Source organism: Gorilla gorilla, chromosome 9 (genome assembly GCF_029281585.2).
Source record: "Gorilla gorilla gorilla isolate KB3781 chromosome 9, NHGRI_mGorGor1-v2.1_pri, whole genome shotgun sequence".
Taxonomy (NCBI): domain Eukaryota; kingdom Metazoa; phylum Chordata; class Mammalia; order Primates; family Hominidae; genus Gorilla; species Gorilla gorilla.
Genome location: NC_073233.2, coordinates 20,537,858 through 20,561,342, shown reverse-complemented (window position 1 = coordinate 20,561,342; position 23,485 = coordinate 20,537,858). Strand labels below are relative to the sequence as shown.

General features: G+C 43.0%; 1 protein-coding gene across 1 annotated transcript in view; it reads right to left on the bottom strand.

Moving 5' to 3' along the window:
• Positions 1-23,485, bottom strand: part of SPON1 (spondin 1) — a 286,962-nt gene that overhangs the window by 106,749 nt on the left and 156,728 nt on the right. Inside the window, exon 6 of the mRNA XM_019037489.4 lies at positions 7,410-7,558. Coding sequence (XP_018893034.4) covers positions 7,410-7,558 — 149 coding nt within the window. The remainder of the gene's footprint in view (positions 1-7,409; positions 7,559-23,485) is intronic.

Here is a 23,485-nt window from a genome sequence, read left to right as displayed (position 1 = left end):
AGCTCTGTTGAGAAATAGTCGGGGAGAGATTCGCATGGAAGGGCATGGAAAAGACCACCTGACACTGGGGGCAGTGTGGAGGAGGGAGAGAGAGTTAGTGGTCGTCTCAGCCTGATGCCTTCCAATTCCAGCTCTCGTGAGGGTTTTTGTACTCTGCACAAACTTGTGTTCTCATGTGTCCTACTTTCTTTCTACAATAAAGTTTCCTTTGTTCTTCAGTTAGTTTCAGTGGGTTCCTGTTACAATCAAACTAGACTTCACTAAACCACCTCTCTCCTTAGGTTGGGAGCCACATTTCTGCCCCTTGGCTTGTGCCCTGCTACATTCAGGAAGATGTGCTCCATGGCTGCCTCTAGGGCTGTTCTGGAGGTGGCATTGAACTAGCTCCAGCGAGCATCCTGATGAGGCTGTTCCAAGGAAGGGAGGGAGCATGTGCAAGGCAGTGAGTTGGGAATGGGCGTGGAGTTTTACTGTAGCTCTTCCTATATTTGAAGGCTCAGTTTATACCCTTAATTGCTTATGGTCAACTTTGGGGAAAAATGTTAGGGCAAATTGGGAGATGACACTGTCAAGTGGGGATAGGAGGGGCAGGCTGGGGCAGTGCCTGGGGATGCTGAAGTAGTTGAAGTAGATGGTAAAGGAGTTGTGGCCTCATCCTCTGGACCTTTTCACACTGAGAAATGACACGAACTTGAACATTAAATTTTCTAGTCCTGCAGGGGGTCTTAGGACAAACCCCTCATTTTACTGATAAGGAAACAGAGGCTGAAGAATGAAAACATGGTAATGATAGCTAACATCCAGCAATCTCTTTCTAAGGGCAGGCTCTGCTCCAAGCACTTTACACTTATCAGCTCACTTAGTCCTCAGAATGACTCTATGGGGTTGGCACAATTGCCATTTTCATCTCATAGAAGAGGGAACTGAGACACAGAGGGGTTAAGTAACTTGCCCAAAGTCACATAGTAAGCAGGGGATGGAGCCAGGATTTGAACTCAGGAAATCTTGATTCAGAGGCAATGCTTTTAGACATTATACATCACTACTTCTCATAAGCATGGAAGATCACTGGAGCTTTATTATTATAATTAAAAGCTGGTGGGGTGTGTGTGTGTTTGTGTGTGGTTTTTCCAAACCGGATGAGGCAGCATGTCATGAATCATAGAAAACACCTGAAGTCAGGCCATGGCTTTAATTAAAGAAAAGTGATTAAAAATTTAGAAAATCAAAAATCAGAAAAAAACAATAGTTTAGTAGACATATGTCATCTCCAATGATTTAAAGGAGATGAGAAAAGAAAAGTCTCAAACCTTTTCTTCCAGTTCCTGGAGCCATATAAACTGTTTCAACTTTAAAGAAAAAGAGCATCTGCTTGTCTATTGCTTCTCATGCCACAGGCGGTGTGATAATCCTGTGGGCTGGTTCAAGTCATCCTCCAAAACAAGGTCTCCTGAAGGTGAAATAATCAATGCCTGTATTAGGGTCCACCATTATCTGACCTCTTATGGTCAGGAAAGCCTTGAATCCAGAGAAATATAAAAGTTGGAATGATTTTTCTAATGGATTTTTAACAAATGGGTGACTCTTCAAAGCTCAGAGTTTTATGCAAGAACCATTCATGGCTTGCTTATCATCAATTCAGATATTTGTTAGGTGCTACAGATATTAGCTGGATACCTGAAAATGTGGAAAACTGAACTGACACAAAAGGTTCTCTCTCCTTCTACAAACAGATAGAAATGCTGGACAAATATAACAAAACACACTACAAAAATATATAAACAAGTTTAGAAAAACTGCCCAGATGCCAGAAATAGGGAGGAAAGTCTAACTCAGAACAGTAAGCAGGAGCTAGTGCGTGGTGAGCTGTTGGGGCCCTGGACTGGGATACAGGCCCCAGGAGCTGGAGGCGGGGGTTTAGAAGCCCATGCATGGAGAGAAGGGGAAATCTTGAGCCAGTGAGAAGTGGGGCATGGGGGGGCACGCCTGCATACAGTGGACGTTTTAAAGGGCTGCCCTGTTTGTGAATAGGGCATGAGAAAACCCTCCATCAAGCATTCGGGAACATGGCAAGGAAGGTGGTTTCTGCCTGAGACACCTCCAAGAAATGGAACTCCCAATTGCTCTCATGTGTTAATGCAGGGTCCAGATGTATACTAGCTGTGCAGTGGGCAATTCCAATCTGAGAAAGGACATAAAAACTTGGGTGGGACCAGGAGAAGAAAATACAAAGTCACTGTAAAGACACCATCACTTGAACCTTTTTTCCTCCAACAGGAAAAAAAAGAAAAAGAAAAAAAACTACTGAGGCCAAGTGTGGTGGCTCACGCCTGTAATCCCAGCACTTTGGGAGGCCAAGGTGGGTGGATCACCTGAGGTCAGGATTTCGAGACCAGCCTGACCAACATGGTAAAACCCCGTCTCTACTAAAAATACAAAAATTAGCTGGGCATGATGGCGGGAGCCTGTAATCCCAGCTACTCAGGAGGCTGAGGCAGGAGAATCGCTTGAACCCAGGAGGCAGAGGTTGCAGTGAGCTAAGATTGCACCACTGCACTCCAGCCAGGGTGACAAGAGTGAAATTCCACCTCAAAAAAACAAAACAAATACCACTGAAGATGATCAAATAATTTAAAACCAAAGAAGAAACTAATGTCACTGAGAGAGCAAGTTCAATGAAAAGTAGTCTCTAAGATTATGAGAAAATAGAATAATCTGAAAGAGACAATTAGACATATTTAAAATTATTGAAGAGATAAAAGTAGCCCCAATGAAGGACTAGAATAGTGGAAAGAAGCAGACGTGGATTGGAAAAGGAGACTCCAGCAGAGAGGAAACCCAACAAGGCCCTGCCCAAATGTGTGTCCACATTTCCCCAACGGATGCACAGATTCCCCTAAGGAATAAGTACCCTATATGGAAATAGTCATGTATGTGCCTCTCCCACTTTGTCTGTTAATTTCGTCTGAGTAGAGACAAAGTGGTCCTGCATTCAACTCTCCAGCCTCCTTTTGTGCCACAATCCCCTCACTATCCTTGTGTCACACTAGTCTTTTTTTAGTTCTAAGCACAATAAGTTATGTCCTCCCACAGGCCCTTTGCATGTGCTGTTGTTAGCATCTAAAATGATTTTCCCCTACACTTGTCTTTTGGGTTTCTGCTTCATGGTCATTTGTTAGGGAGACTTTCCCTGACCGGTTTATCTAAAACAGGCCCCTCCCTACTCCTAATCCTCTTTATGTCACTACCACCCTTGTTGGTTTCTTTTCACTTAAATATATATATATTTTACATGTTTTCCTTTTCTCCACTGTTAGGATGTAGGCTCATGAAGGAAAGGAGTTTTCTTGATTACTGCTGCATCTCCAATGCCTAGCATATAGTAGGTGTTCAGTAAAATTACCAAATGAATAAACTAATAAGTTCAATAAATATTTATAAAGTTATTGAATGAACAAACTATATATTCAGGAAACATTTAGGAAGCATCCAATACTATGCCAAGCTCAGGGGATATAACAGTGGGAAGGGCAGCTTTAAACCTTGTTGTTTAGTGAGGGAGAGACATCAAAGAAATATGTAAGTGTGATAATGCTAACAATAGGAGAAGGACAAAGTGCTGGGAGAGCACCTGGCAAGATCAATTTAGTACAGAATCAGGGAAAGCCTCCTGGAAGAGGCAACATCTAAGGTAAGTCCTAAGGGATGAATAGGAGTTCACCAGTTAGAAGGCTGCTGGAAGATGTCCTGGCTGAGAGAAGGTCCAGAGGCAAGAAGGGCATGGCCCTTTTGCACAGACTGAAAGAGGTTCTGTATGCCCAAAACTTAAGAGTTGCAGCAAGAAATAAAATTGGAGAGGTAAGACAAGGGCAGGACATAAAGGGTATTCAGGCTTTGATAAGGAATTTGGACTTTATCTTAGGGTCAAGGAGAAGCTATTAAACATTTTAAGTGGGGGAGTGGCATGATCTGATTTGTTTTTTATAAAGATGGCCCTGGGGCAGCATGGGAAACAGGAGGAGAATCAGAGGCAGGGGCATCAGGAGGCTAGTGCAGCAATTTAGGCAAGAGATAAGTGGAGGGAGGTGGTGATGAGGGCAGATTGAACTGGATGAATTTAAAAGAGAAGGCACAAGTTTGGATGTGGAGAGATCAAGGATTCTAGCCTGAATAACCGAGTGAAAGGGGCATCATCTTTGGGCCAGCATCCAGCAGAGAACCAGACACTTAGTAAACATGCCAGAAATATGGGCTTACTGAAGTAGAAATGGTCTTAGTGGGATGAAGTGTTTTCATAACGAGTATTCATAAGCTCACTTTCCACTCCCACACCAACCTACAAGTGTGATCTACCATTTCCTACAGCCCCCGCCTGCCTTGGATTACCCATTTGTGACCTGCCAGGCTAGCCATAGCTCAGTATTTCTAATTCCCAGTCCCCAGGTGTCCTAGCCACCAGGACACATTTGCCTTTGTCCTTCCACGAAAGGGTGAGCATTGTGGCCTTCCCCAGCCCCAGCCACTAGTGTCACTACTGCCAATAATTCTGCTGTAATTTTTCATTAATTTTCTTGGTGTTTTGCAGTTATAGTAACATTAAAATTTATACTCAACAGTATTATTATAACTTCCACTATTAATGGGATTAGTATTTTTGTTCATTTGTTCTTGAAAGCCATTAGCATAAAATTTACCTCCAACAATATCTATTGTGATTCTTCATGCCCTTGAAACTTGCAGTGAGCCGTAAGTTTATAATAAGAGAACGCTGGTAAGCATATAAATGTCTTTCTTGAGAAAAGAGGGCTTTTTATTTTCATCATGGCTGGACTCAGGTTCTTTGACAAAGTGATTGGTAGGATATAAAGTATTAAAGCCTGAGAACACTGTGTTAGTTTGCAGATGTTTTCAAACAAGTTTCTGGTTATTCAGAGGACAGGTTTGTATTCTAGGAGGATTCATATTCTTGCTTATTTTAATGTTGTTTCTTACCTGGCTTACAAAAAAATAAATCAATTGTGTGCTTGCGGGGAACAATATTTAGAAAGATGAGTTATTTGGAATCCTGAAATCACCCTATCCAACTGACTCTCCCAGGAGCTGGGGAACCTGAGGCACTGTTAGCAGAGGCCAGATTCAGAGGCTGGTAAGAGGAATTTCTCTGTGTGGCAGCTGTGTGGGACAGGGAAAGTATACAGGTAGGCCTGGCTTCATGGGCAGGTGACCCATGCAGGCTCACAAGACCCCATGCTATGAAATTCATGGTATTGCCATCTTGAGATTCTCAACAAGTTTTGAACAAGTGGCCTCAGGTTTACACGGAGAAGATTATACGTCTAGTACTGTCTGGGCTTTGGAGCCAGACAGACTTAGGTTTAAGTCCTGGTATTCTCTGCTGTTGACCATGCCTTGGTTTCCTTATCTGTAAAACTGGGATAATAATAGCATCCTCAGCCTAGATGTGAGAGGGGCAAAAAGTAGATATCCAGCACCCAGGGGGCCTGAAAGGTGGTGACAGGCACTGAGATATGTTCATTCCCATGTGCGGTACCCATAATTAAACTTATTATTATGACTGTATGTCTGAAACACTAGCCAGCTGGGATAGGCAGACAGACATTGCCTGTGTGGTAATACAAGCCAATCACAGCCATGCTGATTAGGAACATAACAAAGAACTTTTTCCTAAGAGGGACATTCTGAGGCTGGCAGTGGTGGTGGTGGGGGGTCCCATCCATGAGTTTTCAATCTTTTTATTGCTATGACATGTCAGATAATGTTCACCAGCACAATATAGTTCCAGTTATGTATGATTCCTGCGGGATTCTTTCTTTTCCAGAAACCTCTCAAGAAAGCCAACAAGTGAGACTGACATTATTATGAAGATGCCCTTAACCCTGATGTAATTAACTGGCAAACTTTAGTATTTCAACTACTATTTGTAACAAAAGGTTTTCAAGATTCCACACCATGGAGCTTGACAAATCAGGGAGGCATAATTCCATACTTGAGAACTGGGAATGTGAACCTCCAGGATCCCAAACAATGGTTCCCCCATGATAGGCCAGACAGACTAGCACCAATATGGAGCCCTGCATGACTTTGCCATAGTCTGAAGGAGTGATGCCAATTATGAGGCATGGCAGCCAGAGTCAGAGAAACAGAGCATAGTTAGATAGCTCATCTTGGATGAATAGCATGCACTCTTAAAACATCTGGTCAAACATCTTTTTTTCCAAGAAAGGAGGAAAAACTTCAAATCAAATTAATAAGAAACATAAGCTCATTCTGGGGCATTTTTCGACTCTAGTCCAAACTGATTCCTCAGGGGATTTATAGCAGGAGTCAGAGTGACCTTTGTTGCCTCCAATTTAGGGTTTGTGGGCAGCTTGGAGTCCAGATGGTAGGGAACACTGCGGGCCTCAGCTGTGCTTGCCCTGCTGTGCTGCTCAGGCCTCTGGGCACATGCAGACTGTGAGATGGGGTCCCTGGTGTTTTCTTAGCCTCCTGTATTGTTTCAGGAGATGTGGGACAGGAGCACAGGGAGGGCAACAGCCTCTCAGTGACCTGTGTTGTAAAATGATCACATCCCAAGCATGCTTTGCTCTTTCCTTACTTCCTCCAGAGCACTTGGTGGGCAGTGGGACATGCTGCCGTGTGCTCTCTCAGGCTGGACAGGCTTTTGTGGGTAGTGATGGCTAAAGCTGCACTGCCATGTCTTGCAGCAAACCACCACTGAGCCACGTGGCTCTTCTTCCAAGGTTCTCTCATTAGCCTCTCTCTGGTGTCAACCTGATTAGGCTTTTGATGAAGGACGATGGCACTGTCAGCCAAATGAATTGACAAGAATTATGGACTTTTTCTCCCTTATCTCACAGAGGTATCAGTGAAGGCCTAGATAGTGGGACTTCTCCTGGGCCCACACAACATAGGACACAGAAGATGCCTCAGTCCATAATGATTATGATGAACGAATGACTAATTTATCAAGTACCTCAAGACATAGTTGCAAAAAGCACGTGCCAATACTCAAACATTTATTTTGGGGATTTGGCTGGACAGCTTGACTATTACTCCTCTGACCCTCTCAAAGATCACAGTAAGAAAACCTTAATTCACGGCTTTGACTCTCAGGAGACTAGAGACAAGGCATCCCAACAATATGGCCACAGCAGCAGCATTTAGCACAGGCTGAAGAAAACATGAATGCAGTCAGGGACAATCTGAGACAACAAAATGGATATTTGTGCCTCTGTCTGTCCTCAACTTAACATAAAACCCCCAAACTCAGCAAATAGATTTTCTTCCAGCACATTGTACTGCAAATTTCAAGCCCCTGGGAAAGATATCTAAGGAGTGCTTTGACTGCATTTCTGTTCTTTGGTCATTCTGTGATTTTTTTGTCTTACCTGTTGTCGAATTTCTTCCTCCATTTTCACGGGTGAGCCCAATTCTGCAACTTGTTTGACGCCTTCGCTGGCATATCCTCCATATTCCCACAGTACATAATTCTTGGAGTGGGATCCTCCGATGATCGCAGACCAGTGATTGGCCCGACCTGGGAAAGCCAATCAGGAGGCAGTTATCAGCATGGCTGTGGCTGAAACACGAGTCCCTTAAATGATGCGGAGGATGCGTAATTGGACATCGATTCAAAGAGCACTGACTAAGCACCTATTCTGTCTTAGGCCCTGTGCCATTCAGTGATAAGACTGAGTTCCTATAAGCAAATAGGTCTTGGGAATGTACAGACAGGTCAACAGCAGATGTTGAACAAGACGCAGAGGCAGCGCAGAGATGTGTTCTGTCTAGGAAGGTCTCAGAGAAGGAGATAGTTGAGAGAATGTTAAAGGCTGATCATATTTGTAAGGCAAAATAGAGTAGAAAGGACTGTTCTGGCAGACTCCCATCCAAGTGCTAACCAGGCTCGACCCTGCTTAGCTTCCGAGATCAGACAAGATTGGGTGCATTCAGGGTGGTATAGCCATAGACCAGACTCAGGAACATTAAACAACACTGTGTGTTTGGAGAGTCATAACTAATTCAGCATTGCTGTGTCACAAACTGTCAAGGGGAAAGTTAGGAGATGATGCCAGGGAGGTAGGAAGAAGCTGGCTCATGAATGGCCTTGCTCTAAATGCTTCAGGAGTTTGGATGTCATTTGAAAGGATCTGAGAACCACTGAAGGGTTCTGGCAGAGGAGTGATATAATTGCATTTGAATTTTAGATAAATCATCCAGACAGCAGTGTGAAGAATGCATTGGAGAGAGCACAGTTGGAGTGGAGAGCTGGAGAGGTAAGCAAGGAGCAAAAGATAAAAGAAATGTGTGGGGACCAGCCTTAGAAGTAAACATGGTTCATTTCATGAACCATGAAATGTTCATGACTTTTATGTACATTTCAGTACAAGGGGCAGGCAGGTTAGCTATATTTAAAGGATGTGACAGACAGTTTGAATATGTGGAAGAGACCAATCCACAGTGGTTTGGTGAAGATCACATGGGATGGTGGCTGCAGTGGGATGTGGGAGGGAATTAATGCGCAACACAACAGCATGGGAAAACAGAGTAAGATCTGGGCTGGAGCAAGACAGAACTTGACTTGAGGATTTTATTTAAGTCCTGGAGGAAGAAGGAACTGATAGTATCAGCACCCTACTGGATTTGTTTTTTACATGTGATGAATACAGATGCATATACATTTATTATTGACTAAGTTACATATAATTAGTTCATCACACGGTTGGCTCAATTCTCAGCCATTCTTTGGTTGGTTAAACAAAGTCTCAAGTTAAATAACATTTTCAGGCATAGCAAAGAGGAAAACTTGAACTGGGTGAACCCAACTAACATTTTCAGTTTCCCACCCTGTGGCCCAGAGTGGGCAGAACTCTTCACCCCATTATTGCCTATTTTAATAAACACTCTTGAAAAATGAAAAAAAAAAAAAAAAAAGAAAGAAAGAAAGAAAGTGGTTCTGAACAGGGCCTGGTTCTGTTTACAGCTCACATCGCTTCCCCATGGCCCTCTGCTCCAGGGCCACATCAAGAACATAGGTGTAAAGCCAGGCTGCGCCTTCCTGGCCTGCTGAGGGCAGCCACGGCCCACCCCAGGCAGAGGACATCACCATGTGGGTTTGCCCAATTGCTTGTTCATTATTTCCTACACATCGGGAAAATGCAGACCCCATGTTTATCCTTCATCTCTCATATCCCTAGAGTAGACAGATAGAGATGCTGCCAGCCGTTTCTCTAACTGATTTCCTGGGTGAAGAGAGTCCTAGCTGTCATCAAAGCCAAAGTACACTTGTGTAGGGGCAATGGCTGGTAACCAGTAATGGCCTTAGGTTCGTGATGTGGACACAGAGTGAAGCAGCTTCAGAATCTCTTGCTCTCCCTGCCCTTCTCCACCAAAATACTCCTTGTTCTAGGCGTGTCCTGCCTGCAATTCTGTACCTTAGTGCAGAATTACCATATGCTCTTTGCTCTGTACTCTCCTCTTGTTTGGCTTAGCCAACTCCCATTCCTCCTTTATAAAATACTCAGAAGTTACTCAAGACCACCACAAGCCAACCTAAACTTTTGTCTTCTGTCTTGCCATAGCACAAATCACATTTATTATCACTCTTACAGTCTGTTATCTCACTAGGCTGAACGTTTCTTGAGGGAGCCTGACTTCAGCCCAACACCTAGTGCTGTGCCTAGTGTGTTGTTAGTGCTCAGTATATGTTTCCAGAAGCATTTCATCCAAACAATCAAATGGGAGGGCAGCAGTATATGCACTTGACATAGTTGGGAACAGGCTTGCACAGATTTGATTCACCATGATTAAATTCAAGTCTTAGTTCAGCAGAGTTCCTGACACCTGCTAGGCTAAGGCAGTATCCTATGTGCTGTTAAAAAACAAAAAGCAACAACAAAAAAGAAAGGCATTGGTGTTAGAGCCAGCAGACAGGGACTGAAATCCTAGCATTACCACTTACTGGCTTTGTAAACTTGGTTAAATTCAATTACTTTATTTCCCTGAGTCTCAGTTCCCTCGTTTGTAATTCAGGGATGATAATGCCTACCTTATCAACCTATTATGAGAATTAAATTAAATTATTTAAAAGTGAGATAATATATTGAAATCACTACTGGCATACAATAGACAGTCAATAATTATAGTTTCTTCCTATAGGGAGGCTACAAAACTGAGTAAAACATGAAACTTGCCTTTAATTCAGTATAAGAGATAAGAAATATGTATGATAAGATAATGGGAACATGTACAATCCTAGGGGATTAGGGGAGGGACCCAGATGGAGTTTTCTGGCTTATTCTTGTAACTTCTATTATGTGCCAAGCACAGTGGCGGGCCCTGGACACTGAGGAGGACTGGATATGGTGTTGCCCTGAAGGGACTCACAGTCTGGGGGCAGGGGAAACAGATGGATAAGCGGATTAATTACAGTCCACTGTGGTCAGGGTTATTTATAGCACAAGAATACAGAGCACAGAGGATGGAGCAGCTAACTCCAAATTCCCCAGATCCAAGGAATCAAAGTCCAAAGGCATGAGTGCAGAGAAACAGGCACCTCAAGCGTGGGACCTATCTTTATGGTTCTCTCTCTTAAATAAAATTTAATTACACAAGTTCAACCTCCTAGCCAATACAGCTGTCAGTTTCCTACAATGGCCTTGCAACATAACATATTAATTCAATTTTTTTTTTTTTTTTGAGACGGAGTCTCGTACTGTTGCCTGGGCTAGAGTGTAGTGGTGCAATCTCAGCTCACTGCAACCTCTGCCTCCCAGGTTCAAGCGATTCTCTTGCCTCAGCCTCCCTAGTAGCTGGGATCACAGGCATCCGCCACCACGCCCAGCTAATTTTTTGTATTGTTAGTAGAGACGGGGTTTCACCATGTTGGCCAGGCTGGTCTCAAACTCCTGACCTTGTGATTTGCCCGCCTTGGCCTCCCAAAGTGTTGGGATTACAGGCGTGAGCCACTGCGCCCGGCCTAATTCAAATTTTTAACACATTTAATGACATCAACCAAATAACAGATATTTGTAAGGCACTTGGCCAGGGTGAAGGAATAAGACTATGTCGCTGCCCTCAGGGGACAAGACAGGCACCTATGGAAAAACAATTTGCAACATTACAAAGGGTATTGATGTCAGGTGAGCAGCAGTCACTCAGGTGCAAAATGGTGCAGGGAAGAAAGGCATGGTGACCAGGAGCCAGAAGACTCTGGCTCCAGGCCCCGTTTATAACCACAAACCAGTCATTCAATCTCTCAGAGCCTCGGTTTCCCTTTAAAAAATAGAAATAATAATTACCAAGCTGGAGAATCTCCCAGAGTTGTACAAATCAATTGAGATAGTTTTGGAAAGAATTGTGAAAGCTGTAAAGAATTGTACAAAACAAAGCTCTCAGTATTATTACAGATATGAAGCACCAATCCAAAAGAAGGTGGTGGAGCAAGGGAACTTTCCAGTTGGAAGGAGGGCGCCTAGAGATGTAAAGAAATAGATAGAAAAGAGGATAGTTTGCCGGGCGCAGGACTGGCAGGCTAGTCGGAGCAGGGATTCAATGAACAATACAGATGCTAGGCTCAAACACCTAATAGGTGTTAGGATGATGATCTCCTATGTGTAATCCTTACCGTAACCTTATCCTCATGTTACATATGAAGAAACTGAGGCCCAGAGAGCTTAAGGAATCAGCCCAAGCTCACAGAGCAAGGAAGGAGCAAAACTGAGGTTCAAGCCCAGGTCTGCCTGACTCCAGAACACACGTTCATCTCCCTACATCCCACTGTGAGGTCATGATACAGAAGAGACGACTGGATGGACTCTAGAAACAAAGAAATTAGATGAAAAAGAATTTCAGGGCTAGGTTGTGGTGGGTGCTGAGTGCCCATGGTGGTAAATGGCATTGGAAAAGGGGGAAACACGATCAAAGGTTCCTCCTGCGAAGAATGACATAACAATAGTTAACATGTATTAAGCTGATATGGTTTGGCTCTGTGTTGTGTTTGTTCTCAAACCTCCTTATACCAGTTATTCTGACATTGTGCTTACATAATTTAGTTAAATCTTTTGAAATTGATGAGATATGAGCGAGAAAAGGAAGGCATTTTTTTATGACTGCTCTGAAAGGACTCAACAGAGGCAAGTTGCTGAAAATAATGTATAATTAGGTGAGAGCAAGATATCTGTAAGAGATTGGGAAAAGTTGTAAAACTCAGGAGTTCTATACTCAGATGGTTCTGCAAGTATCTTTAAGTACAGATTCATTTTCAAGAAGCCTAAACTGGAAATCAGGGGTGATAAATTATTGGCATGATTTATATTTCTGATTGAAGGTACACTTATCTGATTTAAGTTAACTATTTGACAATAGTTTTGACAACTTGCCTCTGTTGAGTCCTTTCAGAGCAGTCATAAAAAAATGCCTTCCTTTTCTCACTCATATCTCATCAATTTCAAAAGATTTAACTAAATTATGTAAGCACAGTGTCAGAATAACTGGTATAAGGAGGTTTGAGAACAAACACAACACAGAGCCAAACCATACCAGCTTAATACATGTTAACTATTGTTATGTCATTCTTCGCAGGAGGAACTTTTGATCATGTTTCCCCCTTTTCCAATGCCATTTACCACCATGGGCACTCAGCACCCACCACAATCTAGCCCTGAAATTCTTTTTCATCTAATTTCTTTGTTTCTAGAGTCCATCCAATCATCTCTTCTGTATCATGACCTCACAGTGGGATGTAGGGAGATGAACGTGTGTTCTGGAGTCAGGCAGACCTGGGCTTGAACCTCAGTTTTGCTCCTTCCTTGCTCTGTGAGCTTGGGCTGATTCCTTAAGCTCTCTGGGCCTCAGTTTCTTCATATGTAACATGAGGATAAGGTTATAGTGAGGATTGACTATTTGACGATTGACTATTTGACTATTGACTATTGACCTGAATTTCATCTCGAGTTGTAATTCCCACTTGTCGCAGGAGAGATTTGGTGGGAGGTGACTGGGTCATGAAAGCAGTTTCCCTTATGCTGTTCTCATGATAGTGAGTGAGTTCTCATGAGATCTGATGGTTTGAAAGTGTGTGGCAGTACCCCCTTCATTCTTGCTGTCTCCTGCTGCCTTGTGAAGAAGGCGCCTGCTTCTCCTTCACCTTCTGCCATGATTGTAAGTTTCCTGGGGCCTCCCCAGCCATGTCAAACTGTTAGTCAATTAAACTTCTTTTATTTATAAATTACCGAGTCGCAGGTAGTTCTTTATAGCAGTGTGAAAATGGACTAATACAGAAAATTGGTACCCAAAGTGGGGCACTGCTATAAAGATACCTGAAAATGTGGAAGCAACTTTGGAAGCAGGTAACAGGCAGAGGTTGGAGCAGTTTGGAGGGCTCACAAGAAGACAGGAAGATGTGGGATAGTTTGGAACTTCCTAGAGACTTGTTGAATGAATTTGACCAAAATCCTGATAGTGATATGGACAATGAAGTCCAGGTTGAAGTGGTCTCAGATAAAAGTAAGAAACTTCTTGGGAACTGGAGTAAACGTTACACTTGCTACACTTTAGCAAAGGGACTGGCAGCATTTTTCTTCTGCTCTAGAGATCTGTGGAACTTTCAACTTGAAAGAGAGGATTTATGGTATCTAGCAGCAGAAATTTCTAAGTAGCAAAGCATTTAAGATTTGACCTGGTTGATTCTAAAAGCATATAGTCATATGCATTCACAAAGAGATGGTCTGAAATTGGAACTTATGTTTAAAAGGGAAGCAGAGCATAAAAGTTTGGAAAATTTGCAGCCTATGTGGTAGGAAAAAAAAAAAACATTTTCTGGGGAGAAATTCAAGAGAAATTTGCATAAGTAAAAAGCCAAATGTTAATAGTCAAGACAATGGGGAAAATGTCTCCAAGGGCATTTCAGAGATCTTCACAGCAGCCCCTGCTATCACAGGCTGGGAGACCAAGGAGGGAAAATGGTTTTCTGGGCCAGGCCCAGGGCCCTGCTGGTCTGTGCAGCCTTGGGACATGGTGCCTTCTGTCCCAGCTGCTCAAGCTCCAGCCATGGCTAAAAGGTGCCAAGGTACAGCTCGAGCCATTGCTTTAGAGGGTGCAAGCCCCAAGCCTTGGCTGCTTCTACGTGGTGTTGGGGGTCTGTGGGTACACAGATGGCAAGAATTGAGGTTTGGGGACCTCTGCCTAGATTTCAGAGGATGTATGGAAATGCCTGGATGTCCAGGCAGAAGCCTGCTGCAGGGGCAGAGCCCTCATGGAGAACCTCTACTAGGGCCATGCAGAGGGGAAATGTGGGGCTGAAGACTCACCACACAGAGTCCCCACTGGGACACTGTCTAGTGGAGGCATGAGAAGAGGGTCATCATCCTTCAGACCCCTGAATGGTAGATTCACTGACAGCTTGCACTGTGTACCTGGAAAAGCTATGGGCAGTCAACACCAGTTTGTGAAAGCATCCGCAGGGGCTGTACCCTGCAGAGCCTCAGGGGTGGAGCTGCCCAAGGCCTTGGGAGCCCACCTCTTACGTCGACGTGGCCTGGGTATGAGACACAGAGTCAAAGGAGATTATTTTGGAGCTTTAAGATTTAATGACTGCCTCGGGTTTTGGATTTGCATGGGGCCTATAGCCCCTTTGTTTTGGCCAATTTCTCCCATTTGGAATGGGAGCGTCTACCCAATTCCTGTATCCTCATTTTACCTTGGAAGTAACTAATTTGCTCTTGATTTTACAGGCTTATAGGCAGAAGGGACTTCCCTTGTCTCAGATGAGACTTTGGACTTGGACTTTTGAGTTAGTGCTGGAATGAGTTGAGACTTTGGGGGACTGTTGGGAAGGCATGATTGTGTTTTGAAATGTGAGAAAGACATGAGATTTGGGAGGGTCCAGGGACAGAATGATATGGTTTGGCTCTGTGTCTCCACCCAAATCTCATCTCAAGTTGTAATTCCCACATGTCGAGGGAGGGACCTGGTGAGAGGTGATTGGATCATGGGGGTGATATCCCTTATGCTGTTCTCATGATAGTGAGTTCTCATTATATATGATAGCTTAAAAGTGTGTGGCAGTTTCCCCTTTACTCTTGCTCTCCCCTGCCACCTTGTGAAGAAGGTGCTTGCTTGTCTTTCACCTTCTGCCATGATTGTAAGTTTCCTGAGGCCTCGCCAGCCATGCGGAACTGTGAGTCAATTACACCTCTTTTTAAATTAGAGTCTCAGGTAGTTCTTTATATCATGTGAAAATGGACAAATACACGAGACTTTACTATGTGTCAGGCACAATGCCAAGGTCTCGACCTATGTTATCTCATTAAACGCTCAAAAAGAAAACTGTTAATACAGATGCTATTTCTCATTCAGTTAACCCAAAAATGCAGAGGCAGGCGAGTTATGACACTGGGATTCAAAGTTGAGTCAAAGAGCCAAAGACCAGCTCTTCTCTGCTGCATGGTACCATACCTTTGCTAGGACATACCCAGGGATAGGAAGGGAGAGGGTCTGAAGGTGAGGAGACCAAATAGAAGGCCCTTTGACATTCCCTTCATGAATCATGCAGTGTCTGACTTAGGGCAGTGGTAGGGGGAATGGGGACAAGGGGCCAGGAGTGTGAGACAATAAGACAGAAGACTGAACAGTCCTTGGGAGGCATTTTGGTAAAGTAGTTAAAACTGGGGGTTTTTTTTTTTTGGAGGTCAGATCTATGTATATTCTAGTCTTGGTTCTGAAACTTTCTACATTAAACACGTCAGTTAGTCACTCTCAATCTCAGTTTCTTCATCTGTAAAACAGGGATAGTAATATGATCAGCCTCCTAGTGTTGTTCCAAGGCTGAAGTCCATGAAATAGTGACTAGTGGCTGGCACATAAAATAGGGTCAATAAATATTAGCTAGTAAAATTAAATCTAAATAGAGCAGGGAAAATGCAGACACATTTCTGTAAGGCATGGTAACCAAAGAGAATCTGATTGGGTGATTGGGGAGGGGTGTGGAGATGACAGGAATGTCACATGCAAGGATCTAAATCTGAAAAAAGGAGTCAAGGAATCATCTAAATGGGACTCAGTGATCTGGGGCCTGCAGAATGAGGTAGTTAAGCAGATCTCAGTTAGCTGGGACACGAGAAAGTTTACACCTGGGCCCCACATCCTCTAGTAAATAGAGGAGGAGAGAGAAAAGACTCAGGTATCAGGAGGGCTGGGAAAAAGGAGACGAGGTTAAAGCTTGTGGCCTTAAAGGAAAACTCAGAGCCTCTGGAGTCTTTGGTGAAACACTGGGAACTCAGACCTAGGGGGAAGCGGCAGACTATCACTATCCTTTTTGGCTTTCAGGTAAGGACATGGTTTTTTGATTTTGCATGTCCCTCACTGGTTCCAGCAGAGTTCAAGTAGCCTCTCTGGGTTTATTTATTTATTCCCAATAGCTTAGATGAGGCCCAGAGGCGGGGGGAAGCTGAGAGGAAGAAATAATTAGACATGTAAGTTTGAGATACTGATGGCCAACCAGGTGCATTTGTCTAAAAAGCTACTCCAGGGAGATAATTCTGAGTATATGTGTAGTAACCTCTTTCCTAACATCCTTTCTGCTGTCATCATTGGTACTAAATTGCCAGCGTTCACAATGATGCTTAAAACACCAGTGCTAATCAAATAATTCTGTCTGATATTTTATCTAGTGTTGAAGGAGACAGGGTGCATGGTAGGTAGATTCTCTGAGGTGTTCTGCATATGGCAGAGTGATAGTTAATTTTACATGTCAACCTGACTGGGCTATGGGGAGGGCAGACATTTGATCAAAGTAGTTATGTCCATGAGGGTGTTCTGGATGAATATTTGAATTGGTAGAGTAAAACAGACTGCTCTCCCTATTGTGGGTGGGCCCTATCTAGTCAGCTGAAGACCTGAATAGAACATAAAAGGCTGACTCTCCCTGGAGGAAGAGGAAATGCCTTCTGCCTAACTGCCTTTAAGCTGGAACCTTGTTTTTTAACCCCTGCCTTTGGACTTAAACTAAAACACTGGCTTTTCCTGGGTCTTCAGCCTACTGGCCTTAGGACTGGAACTGAACCATCAACAATCCTGGTTCCCAGGCCTTCACACTGAGACTGGAACTATACCATTGGTTCCCCTAGGACTCCAGCTTGCTAACTGCATTGTCTTGGGACTTCTCAGCCTCTTTACTCAGGTTAGCCACATCCTTATAAATCTCTTCACCACCGCCCTGCCCCGCCACATACCCTATTGATTTTATTACTTAGGAGAACCCTGACTAATACAACAGGTGTTCAGTGACTATCTAGATTTCCTGGCCAGTGGCTGCATTCCCCTGCCAATCCCAGTTCTGCAGCAAGCCATCTATTCATTTCCTTGATACTCATTCATAATGATTCTCTACAGAATGTCCTACAACCTTAGTGATTAGATTGCTGCAACCTTCTGTTATTTAGATAACAGAAGGTTATCTAAATAACCTCAGCCTCACCCATAGTACTTTTCAGTAAATCTTTGTTTTGAGCCCTGATTGGGCCCTTATGGAATCTGCTATAGTAGTTATATATGACAGAGCTCCTCCAGCCTCTAAGTTCTAGGCTCCCCTCCTCCTTTTATTTCTTAGTAGATGACCTGGTCACTTAACTCTTCTGAAAAAGCCAAGGTTAACCCATCTACAGACTCATCCATGCACAATGTGGCCAGTGACCAACAGAAAAGTAATGTGGACCTGCCAGTTCTGTTCATAAAAGTTGTTTTGGATCTCACATCCCTCTTGCCCTTGTTATTTTCATGCTAGACGCAGTTCTAGAACCTGCCTGGTTTCTGACACTTTGAATTTGGCTGCAAAACATGCCTTCTGTGGGTTTGCGCCTGGGTGCTGCCCAGGACACAGCTTGCACTTGTCCTTTGGCATTCTCTGTTCTTGGCTGCCTTGGGAACTCACTCTGACCAAACCATTCTGGTTTTCAGGATCCCATCCCAGAATGGCCTCCTGGAAAAAGCCATGCATGGGGAAGTCTGTCATTTAGGCCAGAAATCCCCCAGTTTTCTATTATCCTGCCTTCTTCACTCCACTGTCTTTTTTTCCTTCCCTAGGGCCTCAAGGAAAGTGCCACTTTTCCGTTCCCAGGAAAACTCTTGCACTTATAAAATTGATTACATTATTTTCTATTTCTTCTGAGGCCTCCAATAATAATATTTTATTAATTCATTCAATGAACATTTACTGGGATTATACTATGTGCTAGTCCAAGGATCAGTAAGCTACAGTTGCCTGTTTCTATTTCAATAAAGTCTTATATTTTATGTATTATCTATTGTTTATGGCCACTTTCATGCTACAACGGCAGAGTTGAGTAGTTACAGCTGAAGATGTCTGGCCTACAATCTCTAAAATATTTACTGTTTGGCCCTTCATACAAAAAGTTTCAAAACCTGTGCCAGGTCATAGAGAGACTGAGATGACTCAGACTTGATCCCGGTCTTAGAGATGTTCTGTCTGGAGGGTGGGGTGTGAAGGGCATGGAAGATAGGTCATAACAGGCAATTACAATAAAGCGTGGGTGATACAACTTTGATAAAGGCAAACACAGAATATCAGAGCACAAATAAGGGGACACTTAACCCAGATGATTCCAGAGAAGGTGTCCTGGAGGAGATGGCAGGTGAGCTAAATTCTGAAGGATAAGTAGCAGTTAGGAAGGCAGGTAGGGAGTTGGGGGAAGGTTATTTTTGTAGACAAAATAATAGATGCAAAAGCAGAGGCATGAGAAAAAGCTAGAGATATGTGTAAGACTACGAGTAGGTCATGGTAGTGTGTGTGTGTGTGTGTGTGTGAGAGTGTGTGTGTGAGTGTGTGTGCATAAAGACTGGATGATCAGTGATGAGATCAGTCAGCCAGGCAGATCATGATGGGATATGACTGTCTTAATAGAAACATTTTATCTTTAAGGCAATGTGAAGCAGAGAAGAGAATAAGATAGTCCTGTCTGTAGACAACTCCCAGATCTGCATATGCTCACTTGACTTCTGCTTCTGACTCTGATGAAGTAAATGGCACTGCATTAGCCCTCTGGACATAAATAACTATAAGTGGGCAAAATATATTAAGCACCAGTTTTCAGATGTTGGAAAACAGACTGCAAAGGACTATGATCACTGACAGAAGGGAAACACAAGAGATGAGCCCGTGTTTGCCCAGGCTTTCTGCCACAGACACTTTCTTGTTTGTGGTGCAGGAAGGTGGAGTAGAACTGACCATGATAAACTGTCTGAGCTGAGGAGGTAGAGGTAAGAATTTGGGGCAATTAAAGTAGATAGGATTTATGGGCTAGAATGCCAGAGAGGAGGAAGCTGCACGGAGATGGAACTTCAGAATATGCATAGAAGTCCCCTTAAATCTTTGACCAAACACTAAGCTTCACGTGTGCAGGGTGACACTTTACAAGGCCTGGCAGAGAACAGCCCCTGGGGAGCTAAGAGCTGAATAGAGATTCTAGAGGTCACACAATGCTAGAGATATAAAATGTCTACCCATCCATGTTAGAGAGACCTTGCTGAACACTATATGTTCAACTGAAACCCTAGAAAGGCTACAATTTAGTAGCAAAACTACATTAGCCCTAGAGTAAAGGCTACTCTAGACTTACCCCAACACAGCTTAGAAAACAGGCCTGGGAAAGGAATCAAGCAGATCCATCAGTAAATTAACCATTTGTCATACTCTTTAAAGGAAGATAAAAAATCCAGACACTCAACAATGTAGTATTTACAATGTCCATCATGCAATGAAAAATTTCTAGACATGGCTGGGCATGGTGCTCACGCCTGTAATCCCAGCACTTTGGGAGGCCTAGGTGAGAGGATCACTTGAGCACAGGAGTTTGAGATCAACCTGGGCAACATAGTGAGGCCTCATCTCTACAAAATTTTTTTAAAAACTAGCTGGGCATGGTGGTGCATGCCTGTAGTCACAAATACTCCAGAGGCTGAGGTGGGAGGATCACTTGGTCCAGGAGTTCAAGGTTGAAGTGAGCTATGATTGCCACTCTATTCCAGCCTGGGTAACAGAAGGAGATCCTGTCTCAAAGAAAAAAAAAAAATTACAAGAGCGGTATAAAGGCAGGAAATGTAACCCCAAAGCAGGAAAAAGCCCCACAGTCAATAACAGGAGTTCCTGAGATGACTGACATGTGGAACTAATGTACAAGAACTTTAAAACAGCTATTATCAATATGTTCAAGGATTTAAAGATGGACATAATGAGTGAACAGATAGGGAATTTTGGTAGATAAATAAAAACTATTTTAAAAAGCTCTGATGGAAATTTCAGAAGTGAAAAATATAATATCTGTATTTGAACACAGCAAAGGAAAAGATCAGTGAACTAAAAGATAGGGTGATGAAAACAATTCAAAATGAAGCACAGAGAAAAATGGGCTGAAAAAAATGAACTAGGGTATAAATGACTGTGGAATAAAAACAAGTGGTTTAACATAGTGGTAACTGGAGTTCCAGAAGGAGAGAATAGATAGATTGAGTTAGAAAAATATTTGAAGAGACAGGCCGGGCACAGTGGCTCACGCCTGTAATCCCAGCACTTTGGGAGGCTGAGGCGGGCAGATCACGAGGTCAGGAGATCAAGACCATCCTGGCTAACACGGTGAAACCCTGTCTCTACTAAAAATACAAAAAAGTAGCCAGACCTGGTGGCGGGTGCCTGTAGTCCCAGTTACTCAGGCGGCTGAGGCAGGAGAATGATATGAACCTGGGAGGTGGAGCTTGCAGTGGGCCGAGATCGTGCACTGCACTCCAGCCTGGGCGACAGAGCAAGACTCCATCTCAAAATAAATAAATAAATAAATAAAAATATTTTAAGAGACAATGCCTGAAATTCTCCCAAATTTGAAGAAAAATACCAACCTACAGATCCCAGATCAACAAACCCCAAACAGAATAAAAACAAAGAGAATGATGCCTAAGCACATCATAATCTAATAACTAGAGAAAAAGAGAAAATCTTCAAAGCAACAAAAAGCGATAAAAGACACAATGAGGGAAACAAAGATAAGAATGATGACTTGCTTCAAAAACAAGGCAAACTAGAAGACAATGAAATGACAACTTTAAAGTTTAAAAAAAAAAACTGTCAGCCTAGAATTCTGTGTCTTGCAAAGATATCCTTCAAAAATGAGGGTAAAAATAAAACATTTTTTTAAATAAATGAAAGCTGTGTGAATTTATTATTAGCACATCTGCAGTACATGAAATATTAAAGGAAGTTCTTTAGGCTGAAGGAAAATGAAAACAGATGGAAATACAGATCTACATGAAGGAATAAAGAGTGCTGGAGATGGGAAATATGTGGGTAAGGTGCACCTTTAATCTCTTCTTCACTGAAGAGCTTCTCCCTTTAAGTAAAGAGGTTCAAGTTTTCTCATTCTGGGTGAAAAAAAAAATCTTTCATCAATGCTTTGTTCTCACAAAAGCCCATCTTTTGCCTTTCCTGCACCTCCAGGCTTTTCAGGAAGGTCAGTCTGAACCCACTGCTTCCACTTCCTCTCCTTGAATTATCTTCCTTGCAATCTGAACCCGAGCTTATTTTCTCCACCAAGTCTTTAAACTGATGTTTGTTCCCCTCTATTCCCACATTTGAACAATTGCTGGGGGGCATTCAGAGGAAAATTACTCTCTATCTTCTTTATTTTCCATTTAAAAATAAAAGTATGCTTTGAATTCAGTAATATTCACCCCTTTTAATGTAAAGTCTAGCAAGTTTTGACAAATGCAGGCAACTATATAGTAACTACTATAATCAAGATAATGAATAGTTGTATTACCTACCCACATTCCCATGTAACAACCCCACCACCACTCCCAGCCCTTGGCAACCTCTGGTTTGTTTTCTGTCCCTATAGTTTTAAGTTTTCCAAGATATAAGTGGTCTCCCACAGTATGAAGCCTTTTGAGTCTAACCTCTTAGCATCATGCATTTGAGATTTATCCATGTTGTTGTATGCATCAGTCCCTCCTTCTTTTCAATTGTCTTGAAAGAAGAAAAGGACCTCCTACTGGCTTAAGGATTTCATCACATTCTTGTTTTCACTATATACTTGCTGTGCAATCTTGAACAAACTATGTAAATTCTCTAAGATCCAGTTTTCTTACCTGTGAAATGGAAATAATAATAGTACCTATCTTCTAGGGTTGTGATGGGGTTACAGAAGGAAATCCATATTACAGCCCTTAGCACAGTTCCTGGCACACAAGAAAACATTCAATAATGGTTATTTTAAATATAAATATTTTATTTCTCTAGGAAAGATAGAAATTGGTAGCAAATCAGGACATGCACAGGACCTGTCCATTAGGGTAGGACAAGGTCTTAGAGGACAGCAAGCATTTTAAAGTGAGGTGGTCAGTTCAGGTCATAGTCAGCATTGGGAGTGCAGAGGCCCATTGGGAGGGTGGGCAAGTGATGGGAAAATGGTGACAGAATGAGTCAGGCACACAGACAGAAGTTTCCAGAAGCAGGCAGTAGGGCTCCTGACATAAGCTGGGGGTTCCAGCTCCAGCCTCTGGACTTAGGGTGGGGAACTGACAAGAAGCTGAAAAGGCAGTGAGGGCTAAAGCAACATCTCTGTTTGGAGACTGGGAGGTATATGGGCATGGCCATATTGAGCATAGAGATAATTTAGAAGCCCAGAGAGTAGCCTCAGGGGACCCAGGGCCTGAATCAGGGTTGGAGGCTCTTTAAGTACTTCCTGCCTTGCATAAATATTACCCTGGGAATTGGGAAATAATAATCATTAACATGTAGTGAGACTTTACTATATGCTTACATATTGTTATTTAATCATGGAAATAAACTCATGTTACAGATTAGCAAATGAAAGCACAGACAGATTAAATGACTTACCCAGGGCCACCCAGCTAGTATATGGTAGAGCCAGGATTAGGATCCAGACTGACTCTCTCAAGAGTGGCACTGTCCGGTTTAACTTTCCAAGAAGATGGAAGTATACTATACTTCACTGTCCAGTATGGTAGCCACTTCTCATATGTGGCCACTGAGCACTTAAATGTGGTCAGTGTGACTGAGGAGATAAATTTTAAATTTTATTTAATTTAAATAAACTAATTTAATCAATTTAAGCGTATCGAGTGGCTACTGTACTGGACAGTACAGCTCTAGAATTTGGTGTACGTTTGTGTACTGCTAAATACAAGAACCAGCTGTGCAGGTAGTCCTTTCTGTCACAAGGGGATGGGAGAGGAAAGACTCTACTGACGACGGGGGACTCTCACAATTGTGTATCACATGTGGCAAGTAGACAGCTTGCAGGAGGAGTCTGCACTTGAACTAAGACTTGGCCTGCAGCAGCTACATTTGGTGCCCTGTATCACAGACTCTCCATCCACCTCCAATTTCAGCCGCAACTATGGCAGGCAGCAGTGAGCACTTGCTAATGCTATCAGT